Raw genomic sequence first — 19037 nt, 5'->3', positions numbered from 1 at the left:
TTTATGCAATCACAGGAAGCATTTAGATCCTTCCCCACATGTTCTGCTGGAAAAACAAAACAAACAAACAAACAAAAAAACTAAGACAATCTGAGCCACAGGAAACAACACAAATTCGAGAAAACCCCAGTGGGATGAGAGGGAACTCCAAGTGGATGTCAGAGTCCCATAAATGAGGAAAAGGCCAACAGATGTGCAGACTCAGCTGCTCCAGTACGTCCCCGACTTATTCTCAGTGACAATGCCATCTGAGGATCTCGAAAAGAGGACAGGGGTCACACACACAACGTCACTCTCAATATCTGGGTACAGCTAGCTCCGGTTTCATTTCAGCAAAACAAGGAAGTGTGAGGTCAACTATAATGTCAGACGTATAGAAGAAACAAGAGCTGAGAGGTGCAAGGTGTGAGTACTAGCCATTTTTATAAAAGTCACTAGAAAGGCATGTGTGTCAACATTGATGGGACAAATTAAGAAAAAACCAACAATTCTATAATGTGTGAAAATCCATATCATAACAAATAGTAACTGGAAAGAGGCGATGTTTATAGCGTGCTGTGGCTGAGATGTGTCCCTTGGCAGCTTAACCCAAAAGTAGAGCCTTAGTCAGATGAGTAGGACAACAGACCTCTGTCATCGAGAGTTGCATTAATGTCTTTATAAAACTGGCCTGAGGACCAGAGAGATGACTCAGCAGTTAAGAACACAAGCTCGTCCAGAGGACCTGAATTTGGTCTCCAGCACCAACATCTGGCCACACACAATAGCCAGTATCTCCCGTTCCAGGGGATCTAATGCCTTCTGGTCTCCTCAGGCAACTTCATGCAAATGGTGCATATGAACTCATGCATACGTATGCACGTGCATGAGCACGCACACAAGCATGCACGGACACACACACACACACACACAGATCTCTAAAAATAGAAGCCTGCAGGATTTATAATACACAAGTTATGAAATGAGTCTATGTGCCCAACAATGGATGAATGAATATAGTATGTATCACAATTAAGCATTTTTAGTCATAAAGAGCAGAAAAATGTTACTTGCAGGAAAATGGAACCAGAAATCATTACATTTTTTTAAAAAGCCAGATTCAGAAAAACAAATATCATATTTTCTTTTATATCCTGACTCTAGGTTGAGAGACAGAGAGAGAGAGACAGAGACAGAGACGGGTAGATAGAGAGAGACACAGAGAGAGACAGACAAGATGAGGAGGCCAGGATGTAACTGTGGTATGTGCTTGCCTACAATGCATAAAGCCCAGGTTAGTCCCCTTACCACACAAAAGCCAGGAATGGTGGTACAAGCCTGTAATACCAGAATGTGGAAGCTGAAGACAAGAGATGGCAAGTTTGAGGCAAGACAGGGCTAATGAGACCCTATCTCAAAAAAAAAAAATCAATGAAAATATTTTTTAATAACCCACTAAATCCAATTAGCACTGTCAATGTGTATACTGGCACGAGGCCACCAACTGGAGGGAAACCTACCTCCCTCAGAGAAGAACCATTTCCTGTTTCAACAGATGTTTATTGCCAACAGCTCCTCAGGTAGGGTCAGAGCCTAGAGAGTGCCTTCCCCGGTTTTTACGTCAGAATTTTGGTTGGTTTCATCTTGTGCAAGTGGTGGTCACAGCTACTCTGAGTTCATGATATAATAATAGTCAGATGTCTAGGGGTGGGGACACTTAGGGGGGAGGTGTATTAGGCAGGAAATGGGAGGGGGTGGCTGGAGAGGGATTTTAAAAAATCTAATTGTAAATATGTATGAAAAAGAATTTACACACACCGTTTAAAAGACATGAAGACAGAAAGAGAACTTTTAGGAAGAGAAAGGGGAATAAGAGGAGAAGGGAGGAAACTGGAAAGGCAATCCTAAGGAAAGGGCACCAGATACACTGGTGACATGATCTTAGACTTCTTTGCTCCAGTCACACGAGAGATAAACTGGTATTATTAGTAAATTACCCACTCTGGTATATTTTGCTATATTAGCCCAAATCGACTAAAATAGAAGCTTCATTAAGTTTAATTGTCATTGCCAAGAGAATAAACCATGACACCCCCTTTCTGCTTAAACTCCTTCACTTAAAGTAAGTGCCCAATTAGACGAGGGACTCTGACATGGCTCCTTGTTGCACATGCAGGGGCAGATGATTTTAAAATCTCACCAAAAACCCATCAATTAAGTCCTCGTTATGATGAAAGGATGGAGAGCAGCTTATTGAGCAAATGAAAAGAAAAAAAAAAGATTCATCCCTGTGACTTCACATAAAAGGAGAGTCCACAAGATGTGCTGATGTGAGACATCTTAGTCACACCTTGAATCTGACAGGTCATTAATAATAAAATAGATCTCATTTAACAGCACTGTCTGAATATGCTTCTATATAACCTTTTAGACTGTTGGATTTTGACAGCAGGAATTAGGGTGTGTGTGTGTGTGTGTGTGTGTGTGTGTGTGTGTGTGTGTGTGTGTGTGTTATCACTCTCGCACTCTGGGGGTCATGCTTCCACTTCTCCCTGAGCTATCTTTGGTTTATTAGTCACTTTTATTGTGTGACATCATCATAATTAGTGATGTATTGCTACAAGGAGTCACTATGATCACAGAAACTCTTACAAAGAAAAACACCTGTTTGGAGCTGGCTTACAGTTTCATGGCAGGAAACATGATAATAACATATGCCTGTAGCATAGGCAGACATGGTGTTGGAGAGGTAGCTGAGAGTTCTACATCTGGATCAACAGGCAGTAGGAAGAGACATGGGCATGGCTTAAGCATTTGAAAGCCTAAATCCCACTCCCAGTGTGACATGTCACTCAACAAGGCCACATCTCCTAATCCCTGTCTAATAACACCACTCCCTAATGACCAAGCATTCAAATATATGAGCCTATGGGGCCATCTTTATTCACACCACCACAGCATCACATGTTTCAGCTCTAGGACATGGAGAAGCAGGATAGGGTTGAACGAGAAGCTCCCTCCTAGTTGTTGTTAACTCATAACTGTAATTTTGCTACTGTTATGAGTTGTAATGTAAATATCTGTCTTGGGCATGCCCTGTTTAAGGGTCATTCAATCCCCCAAAGTGGTCATAAGTTGATAACCACTGTTTCATAGAATGCCACTCATTCTTTGGAGGGGCTTTCAGTGATGTGTTTACTGTTGGTTCATTTATTCTTCTGTCACTAAACTCTCACCAAAAGTCCTACAAGTAACCCTAATCAATTCACTGAAGCCCGGTGTTGGACTTTGGTGGCCTGTCATTGGTTTGTATCTGGCACGAGTAGACTCTATGCTTCCCCAGAAGATGCACAACACTGTTACTGCCTGCCACTCTCTTGTGCCAACACTAGCATCTCATTTTCCACATATGGTTTTCTTTCTAAAAGTGATTTTTCTTTCTAATCTTCCTTTTAAAAATATAGTTTCAATAAGTCATGTCAGAGTCAAGAACTTATGAGTGCCAGTGTCTCAGTAACCTTACAACGACAAATAATAGTGTTCGTGCTTTAGTGCAGGTTGGAGCATTTGTCACACTTTCTGCATTATTCCAGTCCAGATCACTTGTGTTGCCACACTGTCTAGTGAATATATGTGTATATAAGTGTTTGTGTACAGGTTGTGTATGTACATGTGTGCACATGAATTTGGAGGCCAGGTCATACTAATGCTTCTGTTTCACACCCCCGATTTCATGTGTCCAGCATGTTTCTGCCACATCATTCCACGATTCTATTGTTTATCATTCCCTTATGTTTCATTTTTTATCTCTGTCTCTGTCTGTCTGTCTGTCTGTCTCTCTCTCTCTCTCTCTCTCACACACACACACACATGCGCGTGTGTTTGTGTGCATATGGCTAACTCAGAAACAAGTTGGATTTACATTTTATAAAATGATATGTCATAAATAGTTGAACAGTAAACAGCTTTCTTTTTGTTCCTGAGATTCATTCCTTCTTTAAGAGTTGCATTGGTTGGCACTGAAGAGATGGTACAGTGATGAAGCACTGGCTGCTCTTGCAGAGGACCCAGGTTCAATTCCCAGTTTTGTATGGTGGCTCACAACTATTTGTAATTCCTGATTCAGGGAATCAGATGTCCTTTTCTGGCCTCTGAAGGCACCAGGCACACATGTGGTACATGTGAGAGAAAACTCTCATACACATAAAATAAAAATCTAAAGTTCCACTGGTGTATAGTGTTCTGTGTGACCCTTACAGTGGATACATACTCTTCTGTCACCAGATGTCTTAATCTATTTAAGACACTCTATAGGATGTTGAGCTTGTAAATTAGAGGCTGAAAAGTTCAAGGTAAAGGTGTCTGGCAAGGGTCCACTACTGTATTGTAGACAGCTATCATTGTACTGTAACCTCAAATGGTGGGAGGCAGCAGCTAGCTCTATGAGATCTCTCCACAAAATCCCTTTTTTAAGGATCTCCCATAAGGCCCCACCTCCCAAAGTTTCAGAGCCTCACAGCGCCACCTGTGGACCAGACTATCACAATGGACCCTTGTGGGGCACAGAAACTACAGCCAAATAAAGAGGGGGGAAAAACCCCACATGTTCAAACAATAGCAGTAGAAAGCTGGGCTGTCTGCAGGTCTTTGCTATTTTCAACAGCACTGCCATAAACTTTACGTGTATCTTCAAGTGACATGTATAAGCATCCCCAGGTGCTCAAGGGACAGAGTGGTTACAGATCTGAATATATCTTTCTTTTTCCCTGGCAGTCACATCTCTTCCGACTCTTGCTCAGACTTCTGAATTTTTAGCATCCAGTGGGTATGAAAGGACATATCGCTGGTTTTCATTTGCTTGATTTCTACTGGGAATGAATTTTCCCTGTGCTTACTAGCTGTCCAAGTTTTTTTGTCTATGAAACCCTGTTCACTGATATTGGTGAGTTTTCAATTATACATTTTTTTCCTCTATTGCTTTATAAGAGTTCTTGAATTATTCCAAATAACCTGTTTCATGATGTATCCTGTCTGCTCATTTTGTATGTTTCCTTTAGTGAAGAGGGATCTTCCTGTGACGTAATCTCTTCTTTTATGATTAGTGTCTTTTGTAACCCATTTAAGGGATCTCTCTTTCCCAAGGTCACAAAATTCTCCCCCCCCCTTTTTTTTCTGGGTTTTAAATCTTTGCCTTAAACATTGATTTTACATAGCAGGAGACAGGGCTCATTTTCTTTCTACACGCCTCAGCAATACTGTTTTGTCATAGCTCAAATGGTCGAATATGCACGGGCTATTCCTAAGTTTTCTATCTTTTCAATTTTTTTTAGCCCTACATCAACCCAAATTGTCTAATTACAATAGATTTCCAGTAAGGCTGGATTTCTGGTATTCTTAGACCTTTGTTCTTCACATAAAAATTAAAATCAATATATTAGGCATGTATAAAAGGGAAAATTATGTTTCATAGAAAGCCTTTTTGTATCTTTTAAATTTTATCTCAAAGGCATTGTCTTAGTCAGGGTTTCTATTCCTGCACAAACATCATGACCAAGAAGCAAGTTGGGGAGGAAAGGGTTTATTTGGCTTACACTTCCATTCTGCTGTTCATCACCAAAGGAAGTCAGGACAGGAACTCAAACAGGTCAGGGAGCAGGAGCTGATGCAGAGGCCATGGAGGGATGTTCTTTACTGGCTTGCCTCTCCTAGCTTGCTCAGCCTGCTCTCTTATAGAACCAAGACTACCAGCTCTGAGATGGTCCCACCCACAAGGTGGGACCCCTTGATCACTAATTGAGAAAATGCCTTACAGCTGGATCTCATGGAGGCATTTCCTCAACTGAAGCTCCTTTCTCTGTGGTAACTCCAGCTGTGTCAAGTTGACACAAAACTAGCCAGTACAGGCATGTATTATAAATATAAAATTGTTTGAGGATCTAGAGAAATGGCACGTAAGTTAAGAGAACTTGCTGTATGGTCACTAGAACGAAGCTCTGGTCCTAGCAGCCATACACACATGGGTCTGCAATGGCATCTCTCAGGGGAGCAGAGGCAGAGAGAGAACTTAGCTCAAGTGGAATAGGCAGAGTTAGAGGGAGACACGGGCATGTGATTCCCACACACAGTGCTCATATAATCACACTGACACACACACACACAAAAATGAATAAATCTGTTTTTAAATGTTCAAATAAGATCTCTCTACGTAGTTCCGGCTGGCCTTGAATTTGCCATACTCCTATCTCTGTCTGCCAAGTACTAGGAATACAGGCATGCACAACCACAGATAATTTATACATAGATGGAGATTAAAAATAAAATCTTAGGTCTCTCCTTGTGTGGAGTTCAAGCTTGTAACCTGTCACATGAGGCCCTTTCTACCCTAGCTGGTCCGGATCCACCATGTGGCTTGCCATTAACTGCAGGTAAGCAACTGCCTCTCAGGCTGGCTTCTCTAAAGCCTCCCCAAACCTGCAAGTTCTAGCACATTCCGACAGCCTGCATTATTTGCTCACACCATTTCTTCATACTTCAAGCTTAACTCTAAATCTTCTTTCTTCAAACAATGAAGATACCGAAAGTCAAACTTTGGCCCATTAGTTTTAAATTTTACTTCATTTTTGATAGCTTCGTGTCCTCATTGAAACAATGTGTTCCCAGAATGAAGAAGACTGGAAAAGAGTTGAAGAAATATTTCTGATTTTTTTTTAATGCATTTAGATTAGTCGTTATTGCCACTCCGTGGCTGCAGTTGCAAAATGTTGAGTTTGGGTATGTGGACTCTGTTGTACTTAATCTAGATGAACACCTATGATCAAGAAGCTACAAGTGAAAGCCAATGTTTAATGGAATTTGTTTGCAAGTGAGTTTTACAGCATAATTCAGGAATACCTTTATCACAGAGACAGCTTAATAATACATTCCCATAGAGGTTTACAATGCATCTGTAGACTTCTCCATCTGAAGAGATGATAAAGAAACAACTGTGTGAACCATAATTAAACCCATTAGGCACAGTGTGGGAGATAATGTTTAAACAACAGCTCGGCAGCTGCAACGCCCATACCCTTCACAGTTGTTCCATGCTCCAAACAGATACACTTGAAGGCAGTTTATTATTTCCATCTTACTTATCAGCTACAAGAAAATGAAAATCATTTTGGGTGGGTATATTTAATTGATAAAAGACAACTGATGGTACTCGGAACTGATGTGCAAGATCAAAATCACCAAAGGCAAAAGGTCTTAGTAACATGAAACAAAGACCAAGTGGGGAATTTCAGATACCTATGAATGGTTAGAAACTGTAAACACCAATAAACACTTCCATAAGCACACTCCTTCTAGCCTTTCAATCACAAGAGTATTCTTTTCTACTAAAATTCTTCTTTTCACTTGGGTGTGGTAGCCAATGGGTGTAATGCCAGCACCTGGGAGGTTGATATGAGATCATCAGAAGTTTGAGGCCAGTGTGAGCAACACAGCAAAGACCGTGCAGTAAGCAAACACACCAAACAAAACAAAATACTTTTTTTTTTTTATTAACCAACTTACCTGCTGTCACCAGTTTGATCTTCAGTGAGGCTATGGTACTTCTCAATGAGTAAGTTTATATTAGTTATTTTTCCTGATGCCAAGACAAAGTACTTGGCAAAAGCAACACAAGGAAGGATTTATTTTGACCAATGGTTCAAGGGGGACAGTCCATCCCAGTGAGGAAGTAATGGCGGCAGGATACACGAGGCAGCTTGTCGAAGTGCATCTGGATGCAGAGGTAGATGAAGGCTGTGCTCAGCGCACTCTCCCTTCTGTTCACCAGAGGACTCTAGCCTGTGGAATGGTACCATCCATATTTTGGGTGTGTTTTCCCACCTCAATTAGCCTAGTTTAGATAACCTACAATAGGTATGTCCAAAGATTTGTGTGCGTGATACTTTTAAATCCTATAAAGTTATAATCATGACTAACAACATCACAGAGCTAGAAATGAGACCGACCCATCACTAACATGCAGACTAGACTGCCTCAGCCATTCCATGTGTGATCCCCTTTCACCCAATAAATTTGTATGTGACCCTGGGTATACAGGTTAAAAAAATAAAGTGCTCAACCAGACATTCACTGAGAACACATAATAAACAAGTTTTTAAAACAATTCTTTGCTATACATATAATTTTACCATTTAGAGATTTTAAAGGTAAATTTACAGATGAATGAGGTGGCTGTATTCGTCTATTTTTATAAGAATTATTGCCTGAATATCTGATACTTTGGGACATAGGGCACTGTCTTAGTTCCTGCTCTACTGGTGTGAAGATACATCATGACCAGAGCATCTTACAAAAGAAAGCACTTCATCGAGGGCTTGCTTACAGTTGTGGAAGGTTAGTTCATGGCCATCAGGGTGGGAGCATTACATGGTGCTGAAGCAGTGCTGAGAGCTTATATCTTGAGGCAGCAATAATGAGACAGAGAGGCAGAGATAATGGCAAAGGTTTTGGAAACCTCAAGTTTACCCTAAGTGACACACCTACTCCAACAAGGGCACATGTAACCCTTCCCAGAGGGTTTCACCAACTGAGAACCAAGCATTCAAATGAGTGTAAGAGTCTCTCATTCAAACCACCATAAGCATCTTCAACATTTTTCAGAGTTGATTAATATCTGATTTATAATTGTCAGGGCTAAGAATGACACAGGACACAAGTATGTGGTACAAATTGCATGTGTGTGTTGAGATTCCTCTCAGAAACCAAAGAAATATAATCCAAAGAAATAATAACTTGATTCATGCTGAGGAATGATAATGAAGTCATTGCTTTTTATAAATACTAATGTATAAGACCAGAAACCTTTGTATGTATAGTAAAATCACTGTAATTTCAGCATATACCAGTCCAGAATCTGGGCACAATGTTTTGTGCGGCGTATTCTGGCTCTGTGTGGGCAGTGGCATATGCAATGCAAAGTGCACATACCATCCAAAACCAAGACTGCAGTGCAGCACAGGCAAACACGGCTGGAGATGCTCAGGGGTTCACTACCTACTTGATTTTGAATTAATTTCTGGTCATTGTATGTTTGGGAATCTGTTACCAATTGCCAATGTTTCGTAACACTCACATTTACTTATGTGGCCCCATGTGGGGTCATGACCCACAGTTTTTAAGGAGCTGGGTATTTGAGTTCAACAAAGCTTTCAAGCTCTTCTAGGAAATTGAAACTGGTGACTGGGCTTAAATATTGTTTAAATTAGGAAAGTGTTTGAAGTTCTGTGGTCACTATACGCTAAGGGAAAATTCTAAGGCAGATTCTCACTCTGAAGCCCACTGGCCTGGAATGCGCTATGTAGCCCAGGCTAGACTCAAACTTGTGGCAGTCTCCTAACTCATCTTTCAAAATACTGAGACTATAGACACAAACCAGAAAGCCTTGGTACTGTCTGGAAACTTTAGTCCAAATCATTTAAAAAGCAATAAATGTGAAAATAAATTTCCAGAGACTTCTATTTCTACATTGCTGAGGATATTTTTTATATTGTAAATGAAGATTTTTCATCATATGTTTTGTTGGCATCTACTGAAATAAACATGGTATTTTTTTTTTAGACCATTCTATTTTATTCTGCTTATTTAATTTGCTGTTTACAAGGATTGGCTTTCAACTATTGGCTAACCTTCTATTCTCATTAAAAAAACCAAATGAAAGAAACTCTCGGTTGTTGTCTTGGTTTCTTTTCCTGTTGCTGTGATGAAATATCTTGACTAGAGCAACTTGGGGAGAAAGGGGTTATTTGGCTCCCGTTCAGGAGAACCAGTCATCGTGCTGAAAGAGACAAGTCTCAGGAGTGTGAAAAGCCGGTCACACTGCACCACAGTCCAGACGCAGAGAGCCATGAATGCGTGCTGCTATTCATGCGGCTTCGCTTTCCTCCTCCATAGGCCAGGAGCCCAGCCTGAGAATGGCATACCCACAGCGGGCTGCCTTCCCACTTCAATTAAATGAAGAGGACACTCTCTCACAGGCAGGCCTAGAGGCCGATCTCCCAACTAGATCCTAGATGAAAATTAATATTAACCATTACTGTCATATGCCACTATTTGGAGAAGAGATTCCCCTCTGGAATCAACTAAAGATTTTTGCTAAGGCTTATTACAGTTGTTATACTTATCCATCACATTATCGTTATATTACTATTTTTTTTTTTTTTTTTTTACAATGCGTGTACTGGAGGAGAGATTCCACCGTGTACGTGTAGAGGTGAAAGGTAACTCTGTGGTGTCTGCCCTTTATTTGGGGTCCAGGGATTGAACCTTGGTTGTTAGGCTAGTGAGGCAAGGACTTTACCAGCTGAGCCATCTTTCTGGCCCTGTCCTGTCTGCAGAATTTGATGTGTATTTATGAGACGTATTTGGCTGAATCTGTCTGTGACAGGCTTGAGTGTCAGGTCAATGACAGCTTCATAAATGAGCGAGGATCTGCTCTCTTATCTGTTGTCTGAACCGTTTGTCTAGAACTGGCCCTGTTTTCTCCTCTACTGTTGGGAAGACTTGCCAGTGACGGCATCTAGGCCTGAAGTTTGAAGTTGTACTTCTGTAGCTTACACGGTTCCGGTTATTTATTTCTGGAAGGTGCTTTGACCACTTCTTTCACGGTATGGATAGTTCACCAAGCTGCTAGTTTTACGGGTGTAAAATTGCTAACAGTTCCTAATGTTTTTTTAAATTAACTGTAGGACCTTGGCACCGCCTCACTCGTTCCTGATTGGGTGATTTTCATTCCTCTCTCTTCTGATTGGGTGATTTTCGTCTTCTCTCTTCTGATTGGGTGATTTTCGTTCTCTCTCTTAATAAATCTGACTACAGCTTATTGATTTTGTTCATATTTTCAAAATGCCAGCATTTGATCTCAGTATTTCCCCTATAGCTTCTCCTCTCCATTTCACCCCCCTCCCCGCCCCGCTTTGGGCTTAATTTGCACTGTCCCTAGGTCACTAAGATGGAAGCTCACTTCCCTGATACATCTGTCTTCCTTTCGAATATAAAGAGTATCATAAACTTCCCTCTGCACCTCCCGAAGGTGGATCATGCCTAGTCAGTTCAGCATGTTTTATGACTACGTCTTTCTTCCTTTTGACTCCTGGGGAATTTGGAATTGAGAACCGAATTCTGCTGTAAGAGGTTATTCTCCACCGTGATAAGTGTTCGGCTTGTGTAGGAACATAACGCGCATTTTGCTGTTTGGGACCAGAGTGGCCCGTAAGTGCTGAGATAGTGACTCGGCTCTTTAATGCTCACTGGTGACTTGTTCTTCTCCATTGATGACGGCAAGATGAGTACCGAAATCCTCAACTACGCAGTTGTAAATCTATTTATGATTAGCTTACCAAACCATGTTTTCTGCATTTGAAGACTGTTTAGAATCATACTATCTTCTCCGCTACAACACCTTTATCATTACATACATAGTGCCTTTCTCCGTCCCTAGAAACACTCTTCGCCCCGAAATCTAGGGTATCTAACTATACTACAGTCACTTCATTTGTCTTTTGATTGATGTCTATGTAGTTTAACTTGTTCACTCTTTTCTTTTAAACTACTTACATTTTGACATTTAGCTCAAGCCAGTTTACATGCTTGTATGGAGTAGAAAGGGCTCATGACCCTCCCTCCCTAGCCAAGCTGCTATGGACAGCTGTTAGCTGCCAGGGGATGAGGACTCAGTCATCTCTAAGGGTCTGACTCATTTCAGGTCAACCCCATTCCAGTGAATGGCCCCACACTCAGGTATGGATAGCACAGATTGGAATTTGTGGGTTATGGGGAGATGGCAGGAAAAGAGGTTGGAACTGAAAGGAGTTGAGAGAGAGCAGGGGGTGAATATGTTCAAAATACATGGTATAAAATTCTCAAAGAATTTAGTAAAAATATTAATAAAAATATGTAATTTAGATAACTTGATCTTCGTGTGGCCCCCCCCAACAACTGGGGCAGGGGCTGTCCCTGACTCTTGCTTGCCTGTGGATCCTGTTCCCCTTGTCTGGTCTCAGGGGGAGAGGATGTCCTAGTCCTGCAGTGACTTGATGTACCAAGGTGGGTTGGTACCCAGGGGAGCCTCCCCATTCTCAGAGTGTAAGGGAAGGGGCATGGGGGAGGGGTCATGTGAGACAGGGACTGGGAGTAGGGGGAGCTGCTATTGGGATGTAAGTAAGTAAATATATTAATGGGGAAAATACTGGATATGGTCTTTTGTACTTGTACTCTTGGTTGCTCATGAGGTGGAGGTAGGATCACGGGAGCTCAGGAGTCAGAGACCAGTGAATTAGAGGCAACAAAGCGAGACAGTGTCTGAGGGATGGGAGGCAGGTGGCTTTCTTCTGGGCAGTATAGAGTTGGGCCTTTCTTTTTATTAAGTCTGACAGTTTCTTTTTATTAGTATGCTTGGATATTTTTGGTTCCTGAAGTTATGTATATGTTTGAATGCTACTGGTTTTTAATTTTCTCTTTTGTATCTTTATTTCTGCTTGGTTTTGGATAAAGTTTGTTTGTATGTTTGAAATAATTCCATTTTTAAAATATTCCATATTTTATACTGTTTGGCTTTAGTTATTTTTAATCTACATTCAAGCCAAAGTTCTCATGTAGGGCTTACTGGTAGCACACCCTCACTACTCATCATTTGGCCACACATGGAACACCATATATGTTGTTTGCATTTGTTATTAAACTACCGTATGCTGCCATCACTTTCAATGTGCTCAATTGTCTTTTAGAGTAACTTAAAGTAATGATGATCACTCCTGTATCCTTAAACTCAGGACATGGAGGCAGGAGGATTTCTAGTTCAAGGTCAGTCTTATCTACATAGCAAATTCTATTTCCAAAACAAAAATCTGCTAAAAATAATAGAAAATAGAAGACAGTGACCTCTTTAAGGTGAATATTGTGTGCATTACAGTAGAAAGCATGGCTGAGAAAGGGGTGGGAAGAACTTGCAAAGGTGTAGCCGGGCAGTTTCATCATTGGATGTGGTAACTCCCAGAGAGCCATTGTGATGGACAGGATATGCCCACTTAGTCAGTTGTGGTTGTTGCATAACTTCCATTGTTGAGTAGTTTTGAGAAACCTACAACTCTGTAGTTCATACAGGTTTTCCTCCCTGTGTTAAGTGTGAGTGTGACATTGTTCCTTACCACCCCATCTTTAGCCAAACTGAAATTCTCTCCAGTTTTGTTGTTGCACTTGGATTTCACAAGCTATTTATATGGGAAGGCAAAGAATCATGCACTGTAAAATATTCTTGGAGAACACAGTGATGATAAACAAGTCAGTGAGTTACTGGTATGAAGACAAACACATATACCAGTGGACTATACCAGTGGACTAGAATAGAGGCCAAGTAGCCACTGACTTAATATAGATGATGGTGGCAAAGGACAAAGACACTGCCAGTGGTACAACTAGAAAAATCAGATCTCCACGAGGAAGAAGAACAACAAACCACAGCCATCCAAAGATGTGTCTTCACAGGTCCTAAGATAGGTTACTAAGGTCAACAATGTAGGAAAAAGAATAGTAAATTTGAAATAGTGTAAGATCTTTTGTTCAACAAAAGTTAACATTATGAGAAAAGGCAAGTCACAGAATGGTAAAAGAAATCTCCAACACATAAAACTGACAAATGATTCCCAGCAAGGACAAAGTGCCATCAATACAACTCCAACACAAACAGGCAAGAAAGTCAGCAAGGTTCTACATAAAAGAGACTACTCAATTAACCAGCTAAGCATGCATAAAGTTGTTCAAACTCATTTGTATTTTGGGGATTTCAAACTAAACTCAATTATTTATCAGTTAACAACTATCAATAGTTCCACTTTGAAGTAAATAATTTGACAGAAATCACAGACACCAAGACATTGTTTAAGAAAGTTCAGAGTGGTAGCATTTGGAGTAAACACTGGAACAATTCAAATGTCCATCTACAGTGCTTTGTTATGTGTGTATTAACTTCACGACAGCCCCTTCCAACTCCTTTGAAAAGCTTTTTAGCCAGTGAGATGGCACAGTGGGTAAAGGTGCCAACCTGATGGCCTGATTCTGACCCCTGGAGCCCAAACAGTGAAAGTAGAAAACTGATTCCCACAAGCTTTTCTTCAAGAGTTAGTATGGATAACTTGGTCCAAACATTTCACCTTATATACAGATTTCTTTTAAAATTTTATTTTGTTTTGAGATAAATACAGATTTGCATGTAGTTTTAAGAAGGAAAACAGAGATTCCAAGTGCCTGTAATTAAAGTTCCTTTAGTGAGTATTAACTTGTAAAATTGTAATACAATATCAAAATCACAAAGAAGCGATAAGCACAATAGAGAAGACTTCCACCAGTCCAGCTTTGCAAATGTAGCTTTTATTTCTTCATAGGAAGGGTTAAGATGAGAGTTGTACCCATGTTGTATGAATACACAGCTTGGGCTGAGCCCAGAGCATTTCTTTCTTTGTTCTATCTATCCCTATCCCTAGGCCTGGAAGCTTCTAGCCTCAGTACAACCTATTCTTCTGCAGGCCTGGACCCTAAAGGCTTCAGATTCCAGTTTCCACCTTCTAACTAGGCCTAGAATGTTTTTAGCCTCTAAGATTTACTGCTGAATAAGCTCTTCCTTTCTAGTTCTTTCTTAACTCTGGCTGGCTGGTTCAACTCAGCTTTTTTGGCCTGAACTCCTCTTCAAGTTGACGGATTCAATCTGGCCTCTCTCAGCTTCTCACTGAATTGCTCTGCTTGGCATCTGTTAATTTGTTCTAATCTTCTGTTTTCTTTACATTCTCTGGCTCATTCTGTCTTCACCCATGTCTAACTTGTTCTCTCTGCAACCTATCTATAAAACTGTCCATATAAAAACTGCTCTCTCCCCCCTCCCTCGCTCCCTCTCTCTTGTTCTTGGCACTGTTCCTGAGAGCTGGGCAGATTCTATCTCTGACTCATTCTGTCAAATCTTTCTCTGATTCATCACTTAGCCCCTCAATTAGATGTCATTGTTTAGGATTAAAGGGGTATACAAGAACATGTCTGCATTCCAGCTGGATCACACAGACCTAGAAGGTCTTTGGATGTGATCAGAGCAGCCATGTTGCTCGATTAAAATTCTTTTATACTGGTGTAGGCCTGTAATCCTAGCTATGACATGGGCTGAGGTAAAATATCATAAATTCACACATGCTAGGCAAGGGCCTACCACGGAAGTATACTGATATCCCTCTTTTTTCTTTTTAATTTTGAGACAAGATCTCAATGTTTTTCAGGTTGACCTTGAACATGCTGGGTAAGCCAGGTTGGCCGTGAATTTATGATAGGTAGCATGTGTGAAGCCCTAAACTCAATCTATAGTACTGCAGTGGGGAAAATATTGTCATCCTTACTGGGATCTGCCATGTTGCTTTTATAGTCATACTTAATGTTCTGTTTCCACCCTTTCTTTACATGGCTATAAACTAATTTATCATTCTTTTCATTTCAAAAGCATACAAGTAGATCATATAGCTCACTGTCCTATGAGATGGTTACACAAATCCTCAAAAATCCTTGGTTTTCTCATTTTCAACTGTGGAGAAGTATTTCATGGTGTAGATGTTTTATATCTATGTAACCATTCACTCACTGCAGAAAACCTGACCTTTGGCTCTCCCATACAGTGCTAGAAATGTCCATGTTGTTGTTTGTCTGAAGGTGTATTTGTCCATTGATTAACTTTATAGCTGCCAATTAAAGAGCAGCATCATAGGACATCACAGGATTTGCCAGGATCACAGACCACTTCTGTATAACTGACCATGAACCACAGATGCACTCCTGCACTCTTATCAATACCTGCGGCTTTACAACTACCCCGACTTTGGGATGCTCTTGATTAGACAAGACATATTTTTTTCCAAAGTATATTCTTGGAAACATGAACACCATAAGATACTCCTAAGGAGGGGGTTGGGATGTCATGATCACAGAGAATACTAAGCCCCTCTTTTGCAATTAGAAAATGTTTAATGTTGTACAAGGGAGGACTCTAGCAGCAAACTACCAAAGTGGCTAAATCTCAGCTTCATCATCTGCTAGAACCAGGAACCCACCTGTGATAAAGCACTTACTTACCCTCCCCATAGCTCCATTTCTCATCCATAAATGAATAAATGAACAGTGCTCCAATGGTATAAATGAAAGATTCTAAGGCTATAGAAATCTCTTTATTTATCAAAAAAATAAAAGTTATTTTTTATTATTATACTTATTATCTGTGGTGGTCTGAAGAGAAATGGCCTCCATACGCTCATATATTTGAATGTTTGGTCCTCAGGGAGTGGTGCTATTTCAAAGAAATGGGATGGTATGGCCTTGTTGGAGTAGGTGTGACCCTGTTAGAGGAAGTGTGTCACTATGGTAGGCTTTGAAACTTCAAAAGTCCAAGCCAGGCCCAGTGTCTCTCTCTTCCTGCTGCCTGTTGATCTGGATGTAGAACTCTTGGTTTCTTTCCCAGTACCATGTTTACCTATGTGCTGCCGTGCTTCCTGCCATGCTGATAATGGACTAAACCTCTGAAATGTTAGCAAGCCCCAATTAAATGCTTTCCTTTATAAGATCTGCCATGGTCATGGTCAGAGTGTCTCTTCATAGCAATATAACACTGATAAAGACATTATCATAGTCAGATAGTTATCAATGCCCAACACCATCCTGGAGATTCATATTTATCAAGACTGGGCAAGTCTGGGCCACATGAAGTAGAAGTCCTTTTCATCAAATGCATGTTTAAGACAGGACTACAGGCAAGATCGAAACTGCCTGATGGCAAGGTGTGACATCTGCATTCACGTCCACATTTAGTAAGCCCTTTCAGTGTCTAACTGCGCTTCAGCAGTTCTCTACAAACCTAGGACGATAGTACCACGAAGTCACAGTTTCTCAAGAGATAGTTCAATGAAAGCAGTGCAGTGCAGCTGAGATACCAGTTGTCAAAACCCCAAATACAGAATCATCATAGAACAGCCAGCACACATACATGTACATTTTATTTGTGAATCATAGGTTGTCAAATCAAATCTGAAAATGAGACATTATTTCTTTAGAGATGAAAGAAAATAATCAGAATTGTCATTATTTTTGTGGGCTCCACACTACCACAATACTCATGTTTGACAGTTCATGATTGTCAAATACCAGGACAATTTCCAGGGCACTTGGGAATCATTCTGGAGATGATTTCAGTCTTCTCACCACTTCTGAAGCAATATGCAGGTAAGCTTTGGCCTGGAAAAGAACAGACACATTGTCCTATGTTTCTCAGCAGACACTGAGTGACTCCTGGACTGTTTACCATAGATGCCAACTGTATCTGATCAGAAAGCAGCAGGCTGGGGTGTAGACGAACAGTGAGCATAAGGCTGTGTATATTGTACAAAGGAGAAAAGGTTTCTATTTAAGGGTAAGTGCTTAGAAGGCGACCTTCTGAAAAAAAAAATGAACACCAGCAATTGTTGTATTTCAAATTCAATTTCCAATGTCAGTAACTTAACAACCTAGTCCAGTAGCAGAAAATTTAAACCTCCTTCCTCTGAGAAATCACGAGTTAAATACTGCCCAACTCTTGTTTGGCATAAAAGGAATTAGCCAGTTGAAAGACAGCTATGTCTTACCACCTGGGCTTTCTCTTCAGAAGACATTTTCTTCACTCTCCTGACTCTCCCTGAGACATTTTACAACAACAGCACCAAGCATAACACAGCTCTTCTCCAGGTGAATCTAGTCATTGTGCAAAAATTTCCGGATCAGGTGAAACATACCTCCTCTCAGGGATTCCCAGCACAAAGCATTGCTAGCAATGGATCCAAAGACACAGGCTAACCCATCACCTTTTCTTCTGGCTACAACAACAACAGTGGGAGCTGGGTTTAAAGAATTCTCTTAAACAAATGCAATAGTCACCACCAAGCTTACCCATAAACTATGAAACAATGAGACCATTCTTTTTATTTATTTATTTTTTTGAGGCAGGGTTTCACCATGTAGTCTATACTAACCTTAAATTTATAATCCTCCTGCCTCAACCTCTCAAGTGCTAAAATTTCAGCATGTGCTACCATGCTAATGCAATAGCAAGTGTTCCATATTAAGATTTTGGAAAAGCACAAATTTATACTCTAATATAGTCAAAAGCATACTACCACTATTATTACAAACTACTCAGCTTCCTATCTGCCAGGTGACTCCTAACCTCATAGGTCAGGGAAAAGCGCTATATTCACCTTCGTTTATAACTTAGGGGACTATGGCCTAGAAAAGACTGTCCAAAACATGTCAACTTGTTAGTAAGTTGGACTTTTCGTCAAAGTGACCAGCCTCGTCATCCCAGGCTCCAGTGCTGCACACTACAGAGAGGTCCTAGCATCTGTTTGCTAAATGACAAACACATCTTCATTCACATCTAAGCCCCAACAGTTGGATCAAGGACATCATGCATAATCATTTAGCTCTTGCCTGTGTTAAATTAGAGATACAAGCCTACCACAATACAAAAACAACTTCTGGGTGATTCCAGAATAATTAAATCTCTCACACTCAGCCTTTCCTCTTTAATGAGCCTTAGGTTCCCAGTGTATCGCACTCAAGGTGATGGTTAGATTGGCATTTGCTGTGAGCCCCCACAGTGCTGATTTTAACAGTTTTGATCTCTACAAAACTATTGAGTGAATTTTTTTAAGGCAATGCTGCACCATTTCAACAAATCCACTTTGGTTCTTACTGCATCTGAAGCACTGTGGTGGGGAATCTGTGAGATTTTATGAAGGAGGCAGAGTGGCTCAGGGGAGAGAAGCTGGGGCCCTGGAGTCACACAGGCTGGGCTTGGAGTCTTGCTTTCATGCCTGATTAGCTGAGGGGCCTTGGGCTAGTTACACACCCACCCCTCCTAGGCTGTTTTTATAGCTGTAAAATAGCTGTGGGACCCGCACACACTTTCGAGGATTTTAAGAAGGCATGTAAAGTGCTGGCACAGAATGCTATTACTATTA

At 40.8% G+C, this 19037-nt stretch overlaps 1 protein-coding gene across 3 annotated transcripts in view; it reads right to left on the bottom strand.

Moving 5' to 3' along the window:
* Positions 1-15245: 15245 nt before the first annotated feature.
* Positions 15246-19037, bottom strand: part of Nubpl (nucleotide binding protein like) — a 188119-nt gene continuing 184327 nt past the window's right edge. For 2 of the 3 annotated variants that reach the window (XM_021179009.2, XM_029484857.1), the window contains one exon: positions 15246-17277. In XM_021179009.2, coding sequence (XP_021034668.1) covers positions 17215-17277 — 63 coding nt within the window. In that variant the 3' untranslated portion in view covers positions 15246-17214. The remainder of the gene's footprint in view (positions 17278-19037) is intronic. The other variant, XM_021179010.2, reaches the window with a different exon arrangement.

Source organism: Mus caroli, chromosome 12, assembly GCF_900094665.2.
Source record: "Mus caroli chromosome 12, CAROLI_EIJ_v1.1, whole genome shotgun sequence".
Classification (NCBI taxonomy): Eukaryota; Metazoa; Chordata; class Mammalia; order Rodentia; family Muridae; genus Mus; species Mus caroli.
Note: the sequence above shows the minus strand (reverse complement) of the source record. Positions and strands in the feature narration are given on the sequence as shown.